We start from the raw sequence: 19,643 nt of genomic DNA, 5'->3' as shown, positions 1-19,643 counted from the left end.
AGAGGGTCGTATTTCGTGTACGAGCCGAACAGCCTGCTGCCAAAGGTTGCGCAGCGCGTGTGGGCGACGCAACACTTCCATTACGACAACGTGGCGACGGCGATGCTCACGCTGTTTGCGGTGCAGACTGGAGAGGGGTGGCCACAGTACGTATAAGCTTTTTCTCCATTAAGTTTAAGAATAAATTGTTTTCGAATAATCAAGGTCATTTAAGTTAACAACGCTAATGATGAAATAAAAAGTTTTACACATCACATACGTTACAATACTTGAAAATTTTAACATTATGCCTTTTGTGCGCAAAAATGGTTTTGAAATATGTTTATATAATAAATACAGTTAAATGATTAAGGTAACGTTAATTAAGCTGTATAAAACAAAAATCAACAAACTTTTATGTGATATTTAATTTGTTCGCAGAGTGTTACAAAATTCGATGGCGGCCACTTACGAAGATAAGGGACCCATACAAAATTTTCGAATAGAAATGTCCATATTTTATATTGTTTACTTTGTGGTGTTTCCATTCTTCTTTGTTAACATATTCGTAGCTTTGATAATTATCACATTTCAAGAGCAGGGTGAAGCAGAATTACAAGACGGTGAAATTGATAAAAATCAGGTACGACTGTTGAAAAAACATTGATAAATATAATTTAATCCTCAATACAATTAACGTAATGACATCCAATTTTTCACGATATCATTATTCATGAACCTGTCATGAATTATTTTTTTTAAATAAGTTAAGCCGTTTCGCTGAACGTCGAATATAACACGAACTTAAAATTTTAAAATTTAATTTTATTTTCAGAAATCTTGTATAGACTTCACGATAGAAGCGCGACCTCTAGAAAGGTATATGCCAAGCAAAAGGACAAGTTTTAAGTACAAAGTGTGGAGAGTAGTAGTCTCTACGCCCTTCGAGTACTTCATTATGACCCTTATCGTCCTAAATACACTATTGCTCATGATGAAGGTAAGTCCTTTAATAAATCTATTAATGTTAGAAGTAATACATTCTAATACGGCCGCCAACGTCGTGTCCTTTATGCCAATGGTAATAAGAAGGATGTGTGAAATAAATTAGTTGCGAAAGACGAAGGTGATGTACTAACTGTCAATCACTTTCACCCATGCAATACCTTTCCATTGGCTTATCACACGACGTTGAAGGCTTGAAGTTATCTATAAGATTCAAAAATGAAGCAGTAAAAGTTATTAATGCAACACTTATCAACAGGAATTAAGACAAAGAAAAAATACAAAAACATACAAAGCAAATTAGCACTAAAAGTAAATGTCTATGTAGAAATCCTTGTGGTAGTCCTAAGCGAGTTTAGCCAAAATCACAAGGCACAAAAAATATAATAGATTAGTTACCAAACCCGTGATATCCACTAATGCTTGCACTGAACCTCACTAGAGAGTTCTCAGAAATTAAACACCATGTCCGTTTGGTTAATTACTATACTACCAGTACATATTTCATTTGATAATTTGTCAAATATATAGTAATGCGTCAAAATAGTCGTTATGAGCACTCTATAGATACTATTAAAAAGTAGGTTTCGAATCTATAAAGAATTTGTTTTCAGTAAAACACGTTGCATTACAAAGATGTGATACACAATTGGCTTTATAAGTACTGCCTCTGATCCCAATAATATAAAAAAATCACACTACATACCACACCCGACACACATTAATATACAATATTAATTCAATATCTGTTTGACGTATTCAATGTCAGTGAACACTACATCTGAATTTACGTATTTAATAATAGTATTTAAAATTGAGCCTACCCTGTTTAGTATACCGTCAACATATTTTTATCCAATATGTCCTACATTTCGTTAATAATCCTTACATAATTCCTTGCTTGCTATTCATAACATATATAATATGTATCAGTGTTTATTGCACGACATACCTTACTACCTTCCTGCACATATACAGCACATACACCAAATTTTTATTCGGATATTCGTGCTTGTGAATGCACAATCAAATCTGGAATCAGGATAAGACATGGCATGGGCCATCGGTGTTGTTCGTGTTGCATGATTTAAGACCTCTTCTTAATTGTGTTTATGTGAACATTTTGCATGCTTGGTGGAATGGCCTAACTGCCAGGCGTCCGCTGACGGCTAACTGCTGCTTTTATGTTTTTATTGGAATCAAAATTTGTTTATTCTAAAATACACAGAAAGGTAACATCGATTGAAATGTATAAATTGGTAAAACTCTAAAATAAGATGTAAAATTTCCGCATATTGCCACATCATCAGAGTACTTAAGTCAGAGTTCTTTTATTGGAAACCATCGGAAAAATGAGCTTAAGTTTTTCTTCTGCCCCTATACTTACTTTTATTTATTTATCTATGTGTTATACGACTTGGCACGTTTCCTCATCAAGTCCATATCACTGTCCTTTAATAAATCCTTTTCAATATATACTTTTATTACCAGATATGTATTAAGACTTATGTTAAACAAAACTATGTTACAAATCTACTCATCTACCTATACAGTTTTCAATCTATACATCTACAACAATACTTTATCATTTCCTATACATAATGTATGATATATATAGAATAACAAATATGTATTTTCATTGCCTTGGGTTTATCCAATACGCCCGGCACCTGATCACAATATGGCAGTACTATAATCAAAACGACCTCTACGCGGATATACTCAAGTATTCGAATATGGGGTTTACTGGAATGTTTTCGGTGGAAACCGTGTTGAAAATCATCGCTTACGGTGTCAAAGTAAGTACAAAATAATTTGATCTGACACTTAAAGGTTACAGAAAAATGGAGAAAGGAAATACATGCAAATGTACTCTTTCTGTTACTAATAATGTATGTTATTTTCATCTATTTACATGACTGTATGGGAACAATTCTATGCGAGTAAACATCAATCCCATCCAAATATCCGATACTTTCTCTCTGTTAACAACGCTGGGAATAAATTATATGAATTTATTTGCAAATACTCAATTGTAGCATGGCTTTTTTCCCGCTGCATGCTTCACTTGTACATTTCCACATGCGTACCGATGATAATTGGTTTTATATTCAACCTGTAAGGAGTGCATTCGCAAACTTTTCGAATCCTGCAAGGTAAGGCCCATGGCGTTCTGCTGTTTACAAGGTTAGTACGAAATCTATGACTTTTATCAACCCTGAAAGCGATAACCCAAGAAAGTTGACTGTAGCTTCTTGTGCATGATTGTATATTTTCAAATAGGCATGTGAGCACGTGCACTTTATACCACCTAACTATACATAACTACACTCTCATATGGGCTCATTGTGAAAAAAAAACGGAACAAAACACATATACACACAAACCGTAACACTCACTGTTACATAATGTATACAAAATTAAGTTTATTTTTTATATAATAGCAGTTATTTAGGATTTTTAATTTCTTAGTTAAACTTAAGCTAAATACTGAAATGGATGAAGGTTTTTTTTTTTTTTTTAATTTAATAAAAAGTATTAGTACTAGATGAATGCTAAAGTAAATTTTAGTATTTAGCTTGTAAATAATGATAATTACGCTAAGGTTAAAACAATTGGTATTAATTTTGTGGTAGTTTCACGAGGCTCCACCACTTCTCATGGACATGTTAACATTCATGAACCTCGTCTTTACGTTCTTCTTCCTTCTCGAGACCGTTTTGAAGCTGATTGCCTTCGGATGCACGGTAAGCCATTTTACACTTTTTAGTATTATATTAGTAACATATATTGTTTTACGAACACCATCGGTTATTTTCTAGACGAATCCATTAATATGAAATGTTTGCCTAATAATGTCAAACGCTAAACGCAAGCATTAAAATCCCCATGAAAAATATTGCAATAAAAATAGATTTTATTTATCTCAAAAGCGAATATATATTATACTAATTGGCAAATTTAGGATACACAGCGACTACTAAATTTCTTGAAGATTTTAATGTTTCCGTGTAAAAAATGCGACACTTTCATTTTTATTGAATTTTCTCTTAGATTACCATCAATATTCAATATTGACTTGAATATATTTAAAGCTAGACTTCATTTCATAGAAAATTTATAATATTAACGCTTGTTTCATTAAAATAAGTTTTAATAGTTTTTATAGCTAGGTATCTACTGTATTTTTTAGATTCATACGCAAGGTAAACATTGGGAAAAAATCGAGAGAAAATCCTAATTCCTATCCTTTAAAGTCCCGTTACATGTTATTGAAATAGAAAGTGTACATTTGTATACAAATATTTATTAGATGTAATAATTAACTAATATTTTTCTCATTCGAACAAAATGAATAAAAATTTGACATAAGATTTCTTTTAAATTGCTCTATGGAAATTAATAAACATTTTCTTCCAGAATTTTTTCAAAGATCCGTGGAATACATTTGATTTCATAACGGTCATTGGAAGTATTATAGATGCACTCATTATGGAGTTTGGCGTGAGTATTACTTTAACTTACATTATCTCTAATGACGCTGCTTTATAATTTCATTCCTTTCACTTTCATTTGTTCTCATATTTTCTTCGATGGTGTTTTGGAGACATAAATACAAGGATATATAATGATTACAGGCCGACCTTGCTGAAAATTGTGCTGACATATCCTGTCAGCAGGTAACGAATTAAATATTTGACTGCTAGGAAATTTAGATAAATTGTTTCGGATTGATTTATGGCTAGCAGTGTGTGTGTTTCAAAACAAATTATAAATGTAGTGCCTAGACCATTTTACAAAGATGTATAGAAAATCCGTAGACTTAACGTAGGAAGAGTGATATGCGAGGGAATTGGTTGGGGTATAGAGTGTATTTTGTTTGTTAAAGGTTTGAAGTATTTGATAGATTTTGTTTGTTTTCTGTTTTAATAACTGATACAAATCATCAGACATTAAGGTATTATAGAAAGTATGTATTATTTTCTTTTTCTATTACAACTTCATTATAAACTATTGTTTTAGTAACTTTTTCATAGCTGACTTTTCAAAATTCTTATTACTAGTATAAGATCATACTTGTAGAGACAATTTAATGCGTTTTGTAGTTTTTACAAATTGTGAGAGTAAAATAAGATTTTGATGTAACCTCTTAGAATTTTTGAAAATTATTATAGTGACAAACCGTGCTAGATTTTTAAATTTAATAGATATTCTTTGAACAATTCTTAAAATTTGTACTCTATTAGTAGATTACAATTCCTTCATTTTAAATGAAAGCTTTTCCTAGGGGAGAAACATGGCGAATTACAATTTGTGGATATACTGTGACTAGCCTTGTCTTTTGTTTGATTTTTAAAGATAATATTAGCAAGCAACAATGAAACGCAAATGTCATAGCAATTATTTCATAACGATAAATCAGATATTTCTACTAATTCCATTCCAGAAGATAATATCCAATAGTTTGGTAATAAATAAGTACATTGTATGTAGGGTCACAATTTAGTTTTACACGGAGAGTATATCTTAACATTTTTTAAATAAATTTCCAGGAGAATACATTCAACGTCGGTTTCCTCCGCCTGTTTCGAGCCGCGCGACTGATCAAGCTGCTCAGACAGGGCTATACCATTCGGATACTGCTCTGGACTTTTGTGCAGAGTTTTAAAGCCTTACCCTACGTGTGCCTTCTCATTGCAATGCTATTCTTCATCTACGCCATCATTGGGATGCAGGTCTGTTTAAAATTTTCTCTATTCTCGTTTATCTACAATTTTCAATTGTTTTGAAGTATCACAAAGTACAACTTCTTACTACTCAATCATGTTTTAAAAATCCAATTTTTTAATGGGTACATAAAACAGTCACAGATGGGTACCGATAACAGGTATCAGCCAGAAGTAGAAACATTTTTACTAAGCATAGTAGTATACGAAAAACAGGGTTCAACCACAAGTCACATTGTTTTAAAACTAGTCTAGGTATAATATAAAGTGCCTACTCAGCTCATTGTTTTAGTTTTGGGGATTGCCATTATATTCTACCATTTCCACTAGATATTCTTTTAAAGCTCGATCAATCATTTCCAATTTTGTTTTGATAGGTATCATACAGACCTTATTCCATCCGATCATTTGTAGCTCTCTGAATCCATTTCATCCCATGGTTGTGCAAAAAATATAAATTGCAAATAGTAGTAGACTGACTCATTTCTAATGACAGGTTTTTGGAAACATCCAATACGATCCAGATAGTGCCGTCAACAGGCATAACAACTTCAGATCTTTTGTGGGCGCTCTTTTGCTTCTATTTCGGTGAGAATGCGAGTAGATGTACCGAACCTGTCTGTTACACTGTGGTTTCACTTTCTGTCGTTAAGGCGAAGGCACTAAATATTGTGACAACTTAGGCAAAAGGATTCTCTTAGAGAGCATGGCACTGGAACCTCGTCGGGTGTTGCATCTTGTATACTCATGTCAAAAGGTCACTGCCAAAAATCTGTCCTTACTGTCAATGTTACATCTATAAACATTCACCACTATCATTGGATATGCGGATAGATTATCAATCCAAACTCCATCTTCAAGAAAGTAGACAACCTAGTTTATCCTTTAGTCATCAATTATCCTCAAAATCCACAGAACTGAAAATTTATTTCATGTTTGTTCCTTGTCTAGCCAAATATGTTCCTTGCGCTTTCATTTGTCATCCCTAGTACTAGTATAGGCACATCAATAGGTAGATTATGTTAGCATTGCATTGGGGTGTGGAGCATAGGATGCTGGGTTTCACGTATGATTGCACATTTGCTGACTTTCTGTGTTGTATTTGCTTGGACACAGGTGTTTGGCAATATAGAGTTATCATCAGACTCAGATTTGAGCAGACACAACAATTTTCGAAACTTCATTCAAGCACTCATGCTACTGTTCAGGTAAGTAACATTGTTCCCTTATAAGCACTATTTTTCAAAAAAATTAGTTGAAATAAATATAAGTAGGTAATACCTCATATTTCACATTTTTTACAAATTAATTAATTGTATGTTTTAGAATTAATTCAAGTAAACTTTATATCGTCCTCCTTATTTTATTCCAAACACATCGTAAATCTTTTGGGAATAACATAAATATTTTAGTAAATAGCACTAATATCAATGCATGAAAATATAGTCACTACAAGATTATATACATATATTTAAGCTGTAAATAATTTTTTGCCTTTAAAAAAGAAATGGTTATAAAAGGTAAAATGTCAAATACAATTGCTCATAATTAAATTAGTAAGATCTAAACACCACCACATTAATAGGCTGGTCATCATAACGCCCTTTTAACATTATAAAAAATGTTTAATTATTATGAACAGCATTTACTTTTTGATTTCACATACCTAATAAGTGTACTAATATGATTTACTTCGTCGATCACTGACTTTTAATATGTTGATTTATAATGAACAAGTGACTGTGAGGCACTTTTATTTAGATGCGCAACTGGGGAGTCGTGGCCCAACATCATGCTGGCGTGCCTCAAGCCGGCCAAATGCGACAAGGCTACCGGCAAACCAGCCAACGAGGCCTGCGGCAGCACCCTCGCCTACGCCTACTTCGTTTCGTTTATATTCTTCTGTTCATTTCTTGTAAGTATGATCTTGGCCAGCCTTCATTAATAAATCAATTTGTTAGTTCATGCTTTTGATTCCAACTATTTATTTTGCTGGCCACACAATCTAATTTTAAACTTGTATTTTATCTATTTGTGTACTATCTCCAGGATATGCGTTATATCTGTAGGTACGATTTTTTTTTAAATTAGTATCAACCTCAAGTAAATTCTACGACTTCTCTTAATTGGTTTTAGTTGAAGTTGTTTTAATCATTGAATCTTATTACTTAGTGATATTGAAAGGAGAGTGAACGCGGGGAACATGGTGAATGGAGCTTTGCATGCCTTTATGAGCAGTCAGAAACTATCCAAAAAGGCTCGACTGGCTGTGCACAGGGGCGTGTTGGTCCCGACATTAATGTATGGGAGTGAAAGTTGGGTATGGCAAAAGAAGCACGAAAGCAGAATAAATGCAGTGGAAATGAGGGCGTTAAGGAGTATGTTGGGTGTGAAATTGAGTGACCGGATAAGGAACAGCGTGATAAGAGAGTGTTGTGATGTGAAAGAAGATGTAGTTACAGGAATAGAAAAGGGTATGTTGAGATGGTTCGGTCATGTGGAGAGGATGAATGAAAACAGGTTGACTAAGCAGATATACAAGGAGAGTGTGGAGGGAAAGGTCGGGGTGGGAAGACCTAGACGAACATATCTTGATCAAATTAAGGATGTCCTGGTGAAGGGTCAGGTCAAAAGTGCCCGAAACCGCCGAGCTTGCATGAGGAGAGTTATGAATGTGGATGAAGCAAAGGAAGTATGCAGGGATCGTGGCAAGTGGAAAGAGGTAGTCTCTGCCTACCCCTCCGGGAAAGAGGCGTGAGTTTATGTATGTATGTATGTATGTATCTTATTACTTTTCAGATGTTGAACTTGTTCGTTGCCGTCATCATGGATAATTTCGATTACCTAACGAGGGACTCATCAATCCTCGGTGCTCATCACCTTGACGAATTTGTTAGAATATGGGCCGAATATGACCCAAACGCAACGTAAGCCACGATTACATCTTTCATTTAATCAAATCGACGAAATAAATTTCAAAGATTGGAAACCTAATAATATTGATATTTTGTTCATTCCAGGGGAAAGATTCATTATACAGAAATGTACGATATGTTGAAGAATATGGATCCACCGCTGGGGTTTGGTAATAAGTGTCCAAATAGGCTAGCATATAAAAAACTAATTAGAATGAACATGCCGCTAGACGACGAAGGAAAAGTTAATTTTACAACTACTTTGTTTGCTTTAATACGAGAAAATTTAAATATAAAAATGAGATCTGGTAAGTTTGACTATTTTTTTGTTTTTGTTGAGAAGTAATCTCATTAAGAAACTAAATTGCTTAATAGTAAAATTGTTTTGTTGCAGCTGAAGAAATGGACCAAGCAGATGAAGAACTTAGGGAAACAATAACTCATATATGGCCACTTCAATCGAAAAAGATGTTGGACTTGTTGGTGCCTCGAAACGATGTGCTCAACGCTGGGAAACTGACTGTAGGAAAGATATACGCAGCGTTACTAATCTTAGAAAGTTGGAGATCCACAAAGTTTGGCAAGAATGAACCTCAGGGTGTTCAAGTAAGTACTTTAAAATAACGTAAATGCACCTTTCTTTTAAAAAAATAAAAGAAATCCTCTATGAAATGTAGATAAATGAAGCCAGAGCCGTGTGGCTTTTGCCTAATGTAATCATTTAATTTATGTATCTTTGAGCCAAATGTAACTATTACGTGGGTAGGTAAAACTACACCTTTACAAGTAGTGTTTGTTGATGGTCCCTTGATTCCCCCACATTAGATTAAAAATTTGAGAAATAGTTAGCTAATAGTGTTGGTTGTGTTGTCTACCTGTGGATGTATTGTTGTATTACGTTGACGATCCATATAATACCAATTGACAGAATTTACGATAAAATGTAAACCAAAATCTGCAATTGGCTCCTCGGTGAACGATCCTTAATCCAGGACAAATAACAACAATACAGCGTCACTTTAGTTGAACTCGACTCTAACAAATGAGTCGACTACATTGGTGGTTTACTTTTCAGGCATTCAGCGAGAATAGCCCTACGGCCATTCAGCCGGTAGTATTGAAATATTTTACGGATCGAAACTTTGAATACTTTTTTCTTGCACTGTTCTAGACATTTTTTGTTTTCTCATGAATTTCTTCTCGCATCGTGTTTAAATTGTGACTAAATAAACTCTTCAATTTAAATAAAACATCGCGATGGCCATAAGAGAAATGGTCAATTAAAGAAGCTTTCTTAAATTGATCAAATTAAATCAGAAGTAGAGTAGTTTGTCTAAAAAAATCCTTAGATTTAGAATATGACGATGCACTTGATGTACTTAATTAGTTTGGACAAATTCGTGCTCGTCTCGCACAATTTTGTCAATTCAAGTGTTCGTCAGGGCTTTGTAAACCACAATAGTGACCTGTCCTATAGTTGCAAAATTAATAGTACTTAGACCCGTGTGTCCGTTTGACCAGTTGATTGGGATTTGTCGTAGTATTAGTTACCTACATTAGTAACTGTCTTCCTCTGTATGTCTTTTCTACTTTCTTATTATCGCCCGCTGTCTGTTTACGGATCCTGACACTTTGCAAATTGGTGAAACTTTAAGTCATTTTCAATGTCATCGATAATTCTGCATGAAATCCATTTCCACTACTTGAAAATGATCAATTTTATTTGTACTTTGGCTTTCCTGTTGTGAGTTTTCATGTTTGATTTGATTACATTTTGGCTCAATTAATTTAAATCATAGAAGCCTGATTTCAGATAAAAATACGACATATACTGTGCTTTACCGCTACATTCTCATTTGCATATTGTAATTTTTGATTTATAGCATAATGATCTTTGAAATATATCACGATTCTCAAGTCTGAGCATGCTGGAGAATTATCTAAATATAAACATTACTTAAGTCTATCTTAAAGATAATCTTGCTGACGTAATTCTGCCTCTGGCTTCAGTCTTGCACATAATTTTATTTAAGCACACAATTTAAACATTATTATAAATACCAGACCGCTTTGTAATTTACAGCCTTTATGTACTTGTATTGTCCGATTCGATCCTACAAGCAACTAATTCATCTATTACTGAACAAGGAACATATAAAAACTACATTCTAAGTACATCTGAAAATACTAATATGTGAAATATAATAGTATTATTTTCTCAGATACCTCTAGCCGTATTCATCTTCACTAACACTATACAACTTAGGTTAATTATGTCTATTCGTTGGAATTCTAACACAACACACATACACTAAAGAACTCCAGCATGGACATGATATGTGGGTTGTTTGCGCAAACTCATGTAGGCTTAGCCATTAGCGACCATTGGTTGTATTGTGTGACATGAGCATGCGCAAGAGCGCGTGGGTGGGTGCGTTACTCGGGGTGCGTGGTGCAGAAGGCGTCCCTCTTTAACTGTCTGCTGGACGTGGCGGCCGGGCTGGGCCCGGGATCGCGGGCGGGCTCGCTGAGCCACGAGGCGCCGGCGATACCTACGGACGGACATGGCCACGCCGCCCATCCGGACGACCCACACACGCTGGCCAACCTCGCAAAACGCAGTACCAGAAGGTCCCACAAGTAAGTTATCCTTCATTTTTTTCATACCTATGTAAGTTTTTCTACATCTACATCTGTATCCCTTACGAGGAAGACATAACCAATCACGTCTATTTCCCTTGCGGGGTAGACAGAGCTAACAGCCTTGTAAAGACTGATAGGCCACGTTCAGCTATTTGGCTTTAAGATAGAATTGAGATTCTAATAGTGACGGATCGCTAGCCCATCGCCTAAAAGAATTTCAAGTTTATAAGCCTAACAAGATTTTATTGTCACGATTACATGAATGATTTGATCATAGAATGTAGATTTAAAGATAGTCACAGATTGCTGATTATTTTAAAACCTTGTATTGTGAAATTGAACGCTATTTACATTAGGAACTCATATCGGCTTTGCTTAAGTACAATTTATACTATCAAGTCACCTGCTAAAATACGCTATGATGAGAAAGAGTCAAAAGATAAAACTTTTAAATGAATTAAAAACTGTTTTCTTTTGTTTCAGGAATAACAAAAAGGTGAATACCGTGATGATAGGGTGAATTAACATTACTGTCATAATTCCAATCAGCCAGACGGTCATGATAGCCATTGTCAAGTGCAGTCGATGTCCATATCCCCACCAATATCACTATATTTGTACCGCAAAATTTATATATCTTAAATTTTTAAACTAGCAATCTGTAATTGGCTAATAGTCACATTAATCTACTGATAAATACGTGATGTTGTGGGTCAAGATATTCTTACTTTAACAATATCATTTATGTGGGTGTACCCTTAGAAAAGATACATCGATTCATTTCATTTGTAATAGATAGTCGATGTTGTAACTATATGTTGGAGCTTTGTTTGGGTGCATTAAGTAAAGACTCCTAGGTGTTAATGTTATAACATTAGCAATTTATTCTGTCTATACACGTACAACTTGTGTTACATAACGTAATTAGGGCTTTAGGCCCTTTTAGACTTACTGATATTGTCTGTGTTGTATTCAAAATGTTAATGTAAACATTTTAAAGTTTACAGATGGTTGTGATGTTTAGGTAAACATTTACAGTAATATAGGATTTTAATTAATCGAAACCGTAAAAGTAGAACATTAAAAGTAATTTGTTATCTCTTACCTAGTGAATGATATGTAAGGAAGGTTTCAATTTTTTTAGGGATGCTCTTATTAAACTTATTTGATAAATATATTAGACATAGCACTTTCACAATCAAAACATAAACATACTAACATTAGTCATACTGTCTAACATGACACCGAAACATTTACCCTTACATACATAGAAATGCATGAGTTTAATAACCTACAAACCGCATGATTCTAATACTGTGTAGATAGCATAACCTGGTATGGGTAAGTTAAGCAATATTAAATTTAATAGCACAAGCAAAGCACGGTTTGAAGCATGCAATGCAAATAAAACTGACACTTCATTGTTGCATGAAATTTTATTCCGCAGTAAATTTTGTAAGTATGGGACAGAATGTTTATACTAATTTGCGTACCAGAATGTTTGACAATGTGTGACAAATGGGTTAAGATCTAATCTCGAAATCATTGTAGGTACTAGAACTACAAGGATCGCAACATGCTTCCATGGAGTCTTTGGACGAAGCAAGATTACAAGCTCCTCACACGTACCAAAACGGCCACCAGGGAAGATCGTCTAGTTTAAGGTAATTTTAATAAATCAATTCCGTTCCACATAATTTGTTATTTTAGTCGTGCGTTATTTTCTTTTTATTTTGTTTTGTAGTGCCGTCGGCGAAGAGATTGATCTCAAAATAATCGTAGTGAAAACTGGTACGTCTACCGAGCACGCGATAATTGTACCTAACCTAATGTATTGGACTTTGACTAACCTTCGACTGTCGGTGTATCTTTATCGCATGAATTGTGCATGGTGGGTGAAGGAAGCTGAACTAAAGTTCTATTAAAAACAAATTTGTGTTTTCAGACGAACGCCAAGTCCAAGAAGACGCGGCCACTACGGAGGTTACCATCACGACATCGGCTTCTCCGACACCGTCAGTAACGTCGTCGAGATCGTGAAACACGAACACCAGAGGCACGGGCGAACGCACCGGGCGCCCCACCATTACCATCCACATGGTAGGTGCAAATCCTTTACTTGGCTAAGATCGCTATAAAACTATGCCCACTCGTAACACGACAATAAAGTTATGTAAATCTTCTATTACCCATTCTCCCTAGTTTCATATCATCTGTAGTGATTTGTTTTCAATGCCTTTAAATTTCCACTTTAGTTTCGGGTATTAGCAGATTTACAATGTTAGCTTCTTGCCAGTGCAATATGCATTTACAGAATTTCGGTTTTAAACTTTGAGCTTAGTAACGAGATAAATGCTCTTAATATATTGTTTTATTTATCCCGTAGTGTTTTCATATTAATAACACATTATCATTATCCTTACTACATTCTATTCAGTTTCTTAGCTTTTAATGATTAATCGATTTGAAACAGTTTTGCAAACATTTTCTTCTCATGAAGGTACTCTGAAAGTTTTGTGAGAAGATGGAAAGAATAGCTTACATGTAGATGTAGATATTCATGACTTGTAGACGTAGTTATAAGATTTTTGAAAGCGATGCAATATGCTACAAAAAGACAAATCATTAGATATATAGATTGTTATATCTAGCTATATACCTATTGGACTCTTTCACAAAGCTAGTTTTGTAATTTATAACAAGTAGCCGATTAGCTATTATTCCGAATTCGCTCATCCATTCGCTCATATAAATTGTTAGCAACGTCATATATTTATATAACCAGGCCATTCTGTATAACACTTTAGATATAAGTGAAATTAACATTGGAATACGAAAAGAACCTATAAAATGTATACCTATGTATTACAGCTTAATTGGCCTGTATGTGAATTTTGGTGAAATAAAACTTCTGCAGAAACTGAAATTTATTTGCCTGCTGCATGTTAAAATTTGGTGCCCAATACTAACAATTTTGCTCTTGTTTGCACATAATCAACAGCTTCATTCATGGGACCCTCAAAAAACAGGAGTCTATCCGCATGCACTTGAACCGATCTCACTTAAATCATGCAGCATGCAAAGCTTGATGATTTTAATTTTGTACTTTCTGCTGTAGAAAGCTGCTGTAGATATATACTAAAACTCTGTCTTACTCTGTAATCGATCAATATGTCACAATTATGTAAAATTTTTCCTTAAATATCGAAAAAAATTAAAGCACACAATGATGCCTACGTTTCAATTACCCTCCCTTTACCACATCCAAGCCTGAACCTTTATAAACAAATCATTGAACAAACTTTTAGAGTCACCTTTGTGAGAAAGGAATATAAGTAGGCTGGTAGTCCGTCGGGCTTAGGGTAAAGCGTGGTGGAAGATACATGAAGGTATTCCTGACAGCAGGGAAGGAGTGGAGAGCGCCGCACCCCACGACCAGCCTGAGCCAGCCCTCGCGGTCGCCCAGCCCGCCACACCACACCTACGGTGAGATTCCCTCGCCGAGTCGCGACACTCTCCGGCCACACACTCTATGTTACGAGAGATCCAAAACTAAGTATAAGAGTAGGCACTGAATGTTATAATACTAAATTCAGTTCCCACTCTTCATCAAAATATACTCTCACCTATTCACTTTCAAACTCGCAACGTTTGCATTACTATTAACCATAGATGTAAGTGCCCTGTAGGATCTCATGATAAAATAAATATAAATTTTAACTAAGCCAATTTTGTAAAGCAAAGGGTCTGAAAATATTGGCAATTAAAAGAAAATTACAGTATTAGGAGAACTGTTTCAATTGCTAGACCCTTTGCTGGTATGCAACTGTCAAAATTCATTAGAATGCTTAATTTAACAACAATACTTTTGTACGAATGTCATCGAATGCAAGTGAAGAATGTGTGGCGGGAATGGAGTTTTAATAATAAGAAAATTGTTTGCACACCTGTTTATTGTTAATTCGACTGTGTATTTCATTAGACCCCGGTTATTTTTCTTACTTTACTTTTATTCATTCCCTCGTACGAATCTATGTTATCATCATTCGCCTCATAAAGCTGAATCTGTGTATTGACACCTCTGAGCCCTATGGTGTAAACTTTCAAAAAAGTAACGACGGTCGGCTGTTTCCCCGAAAATGGCATTAAAGAGTATTGTAAAATGCTTCTCAAAAAACGAAAAGGATCACTATACGACGGCTTATCAGTAATTACTCAGGTTCAGTTGTTATAACTACGGTCCGCGCAAAGAACGCCCAGATGATTCAAAGATTAGTTTGGGCCCCGATAGGTGGCGACCGGGAACGCGACCGGGACCGGGAATGGCGCGACCGCTCGTGGGAGCGGGAGGGGGGACGTCGAGGTCGCGGACGGCAACTACCCCCCACTCCTACCAAGCCGTCCACGCTGCACGTGAAGCAACAACCACCATTCACGAGAATCAGCCATAGTCCCTCACACGTAAGTATATTTTAGATCCTAGTTGTTGGCAAATTTCAGGTAGTGTAGAATAGAACTACCAAATCTTAACGTGGCAATGATTAGAGATGAGCTAGAAAAAATAAATTCTCATTAAAATACAGTAAAAATAAATCTGATCAGGTCTAGTCTTTTGACCACTTGGAGGTCGGCGTGTGATTAAACTCTGGTCAATTGACTTAGATTAGGTAATGAACTCAAGAGTTTTAAAGCAACAATTGGATAATGATAAAAAATTTGCATTGCAACTTCGTTTTCTTGGCAAAGCTAATAAAACATTCAAAAATTGACAATGGCTTACTTCTTCTTTACAGTTATCGTTAAGGCATACAGTACGAGAGCCCGTAGAACCTCTGCACGACGAGTACGAATACGGCCGGGAAGTGGAAAGACTGATACACCGAGATTATAGATCTAGAGAAAGGTACGTAGTATCTTCTACAAAAGGGTCAGTCACACCAATTAAAAAATGCATTAGTATGGGGGCGAATTCGATACGGCATTATTAATTTATTATTTGCATTGGCGAAGAAAAAATTTCTAGATTTTTGAATGTGCATTATCGCCATAGATTTGTGCTGACCCTCGTTTATCATACGATGTTTATCCGTCTTTTTCTAAATTAAACATTGTGTCGTCTGCCTAATGCAGGCAGCACAGATCGTTCTCAATGAACGCTATCAATCCCGAGAGCTTCCGCTCAGTGGACATCGTGGCTCGCCTCCACCACTCCAATCAGGTCGTCAACGAACAATCCAGTGCTTTATCGAATTCGATAACGAACGGCGTGTTCGCTCGTAGACGCGGCAGGGGATACGAGTCGGAGCGCGGAGCGGGCGGCGCGCGCGCCTACGAGGCGCCCGCGCCGCTGAGCTACGAGGCAGCGCTAGCCATGGGGCGCGGCGGCGGCGCGCGGGCGCTGCCGTCCCCCGCGCCCGCGCCCGCGCCGCGCCTGCCCAACGGGTACAAGCCGCGCGCGCGCCACTCCGACTCGGACGAGGACGACTGGTGCTAGCGGCGCCGCCGCGCGCGCTCGCAGCGGGACGTGCGCGCGCCCGCCCCGCCCCCGCCTGTCCCGCCCGCGCCCGCGCACTCCTTCTGACCGCCGCACGCGCCCGGACGATGTCGTGTGTATATAAACGACTCTCGCTGCTCGTGAGCGGCCGCCCGCCGCCGGACGGCGAGCGCCGTTCGCCGGCGGGCCGCCGAGAGCTATATCCAAATTCTAGTGTTTACAAAGTTTTGGAAAATTTAATTTTTAATTCGCTAAAATTTTACTCCTTGATTTATATTACGGTTAAGATATCGAAGTATGAAACGGTGCCAGACGACTCGTTTGCGCTAGGATTTTTACATAAAATGAAATTATTAGTCTGTATTGTAAAAGTAAACTTTCTATATTAAATTTGCACTACATAAAGTCTACGTTATATCGCCTATTGAAACGGCGAGGGCGGGGGCGCGCGCCGCCCGACGCCCGACACCGTTTCATATTCAAGTTAGACGTTGGGTGAACACTAGCAATTCATCGTCAGACAAATTAATACTAGTATTGTGTAAAATATTTACATAGCAAATAATTTTTAATTAGTTAATTTAATATAAATAAATAATTAAACATTTTTTATTGAATTTGCTGTCCTTCCCCCAAGTGCTTTATACCTACGTTATTTAAAATACGATTAAATAATATTAATTGTATGTAAACTGTGAAAGTATATTTCGACATAATTATTACCTGAATTGTTGAAATCGTGTACTTGCACACCTAAGATTTTGTCGTCTGGTTACATACAGTTTCTTCTCAAATAAAGAGACTTTAGTATCTCTCTTATTTAAAATTAGGAAGTCTTAAAGTATACCTGGAATGTTTAACATTTACGCAACATTTAGGATGTAGTTTAATAAGTCCTTGAAGCCAAAATTTGCTACGACAAACGTATTGTTAAAATTGTGTAAAAAACATAATGTATACTCGAAATAGATATTCAATCAAACTTATTTGAGAAAGAAATCAGTAAAAAATTAAGAGGAAACCATTAAAAAAAATAGTAATAGTAAATATTCGGAAACTATTTAAAGTCACCAGGCGCAAAATTTTAGGATTAACGTACTACAACAGAAGATTGAAGATTATCTAGATCATTAAAGTCGCCTACTATATTTAACTGTTCTGGAGCATTTAATTCTGACCCCATAAGTCGCTGGGCGTAACTAAAAAAGGTGTCAGATTTCTATGTACCCAATATATATAATATCCCATAGTTCCAACCTGGTTATTATAATTCATTATAATCACGCCACTATCACTCATAGCCACTAATCATATGATAAATAGTTGTCATTATGTCAAAGAAATTATAATAATTTTGTAATAATTGGGTCATCCCGTTAAACATTGAGGGCTCTTTCTTTTGTCTCTTCATTAAATATGAAGATCGGTTTCATAATAAAGCAGTTTTTTTATAAAATTATTATATTAACTTTGAACTAGACACGACTGTTGTACTAAAGAAATTTTAAACAATACTCATTCAAAAAATCTCATGGCCCATGAGTCCCACGGCCAAAATCTTAAGAGATTAACCAGACTTTAATTAGTTAAATTACTGGAAAATGTTAATATGTAAACAATTACAGAGTTAACAGATAATTATAAAGATAAAAAAAATTGGTATACGATTACAATGTTTCCCTCAAACACACAAATTTATATACACTTACTTACTAATTGATATAAATTAAAACATGTTGTTATTTATTTAATTTTAGTACAACAATCGTGGTCTTCGATGTAATTGTTCGACGCCATGGATACATTTGTTGCAAGCATGACGTAGGTTACGTACGACACTTTAGTACGACAAAATTGTAAATACATGATTTTCTGTGATAACATGAGGAAAAATGAGAATATAATTATTAGAACTGTATGATTGCATGGGGAAGCTGTTCATTTCTATAAGGGACGCCGTGCTTTTAGGAACAAACTGTCCAAGGCTTTGATAATGTCTAATTTGATACAGGTCTGTAGCGTCCGCGCAGACGTCGGATATTCAAAAGTAAAAGAATATATCGAAACTAAAATTTTGTAACCGCTAAGTAATAATGAACTACGAAATAAACATAAATTATGATCTGACGTCTGCTACGACGCCCGTCGCTGACAAACGTGGCGACGCATGTAACGTCTAAATGCGCAACTATATTTAGGTACTCGTACAATATATCTGATAGAAACGATGCAATATAATATGTTCAAATTTAAAGTGCCTAGAAAGCGGTTTTCTTTCCTTCTTGTTTAGCTTTCTATAATGTATTTGTATGGATCTGTAATAACGTATGCATCAGAGTCCGAGAGGTTTTTCCTAGACACGCGGCAGTCGAAAGTAGTAGACCCCTAGACGAGTCGAATAATATTCCTCTCATATTTTGATTGTTGTTGTTCGTTGCGGGCGGGAGCCGGTTGTATAGCTTTTATATTTTACCTCTGTTATAGTTATTAGTACAAATTAATCTACGCTGCGGTCGGTTTCGATACGGTGGTCTATGTGCGGTGTCCACATGGTTGGTTCAATATTTACGTCATTCCGTTTGTCTGCGAGATTATTTCTATAATTGATATTATTAATGTTATAATTACATACAATGCTAATCTAGTCTAATAAAACATTGTTTTTGAAATAAAGTGTTCTCGAAGGAGTGTGTCCCACAAATATAACTTGTTGCCCTCGATCTCAGAGTGTTACATTTCTTCTATTGTAGGTTTATTATTTATCGATATTGACTCATGAAGAATATTTATATTGTTATTGTATAGACGTATGGATATTTTCGTTCTGTCATTTGTAATTGGGGTGTTAGTATGTTATAGTAAGCCGATGGACTTTCGATG

General features: G+C 35.8%; 1 protein-coding gene across 1 annotated transcript in view; it reads left to right on the top strand.

The window, feature by feature from the left end:
- LOC106129368 (voltage-dependent calcium channel type A subunit alpha-1) overlaps positions 1-16,897 on the top strand; it is a 139,797-nt gene extending 122,900 nt beyond the window's left edge. The window contains exons 24-43 of the mRNA XM_060954728.1: positions 3-146; positions 421-622; positions 815-979; positions 2,673-2,783; positions 3,621-3,731; positions 4,405-4,488; positions 5,538-5,720; positions 6,828-6,919; positions 7,473-7,626; positions 8,511-8,638; positions 8,732-8,934; positions 9,021-9,232; positions 11,085-11,266; positions 11,753-11,765; positions 12,821-12,933; positions 13,215-13,369; positions 14,675-14,755; positions 15,546-15,730; positions 16,063-16,172; positions 16,550-16,897. Of these exons, the coding sequence (XP_060810711.1) occupies positions 3-146; positions 421-622; positions 815-979; positions 2,673-2,783; positions 3,621-3,731; positions 4,405-4,488; positions 5,538-5,720; positions 6,828-6,919; positions 7,473-7,626; positions 8,511-8,638; positions 8,732-8,934; positions 9,021-9,232; positions 11,085-11,266; positions 11,753-11,765; positions 12,821-12,933; positions 13,215-13,369; positions 14,675-14,755; positions 15,546-15,730; positions 16,063-16,172; positions 16,550-16,763 (2,842 nt within the window). The 3' untranslated portion in view covers positions 16,764-16,897. The remainder of the gene's footprint in view (positions 1-2; positions 147-420; positions 623-814; positions 980-2,672; positions 2,784-3,620; positions 3,732-4,404; positions 4,489-5,537; positions 5,721-6,827; positions 6,920-7,472; positions 7,627-8,510; positions 8,639-8,731; positions 8,935-9,020; positions 9,233-11,084; positions 11,267-11,752; positions 11,766-12,820; positions 12,934-13,214; positions 13,370-14,674; positions 14,756-15,545; positions 15,731-16,062; positions 16,173-16,549) is intronic.
- Positions 16,898-19,643: the final 2,746 nt, after the last annotated feature.

The sequence above is a fragment of the Amyelois transitella genome, chromosome 4, assembly GCF_032362555.1.
Source record: "Amyelois transitella isolate CPQ chromosome 4, ilAmyTran1.1, whole genome shotgun sequence".
In the NCBI taxonomy this organism is placed as follows: Eukaryota; Metazoa; Arthropoda; class Insecta; order Lepidoptera; family Pyralidae; genus Amyelois; species Amyelois transitella.
The sequence above is the reverse complement of the archived record's forward strand: the minus strand, read 5'-3'. Positions and strand labels throughout refer to the sequence as shown.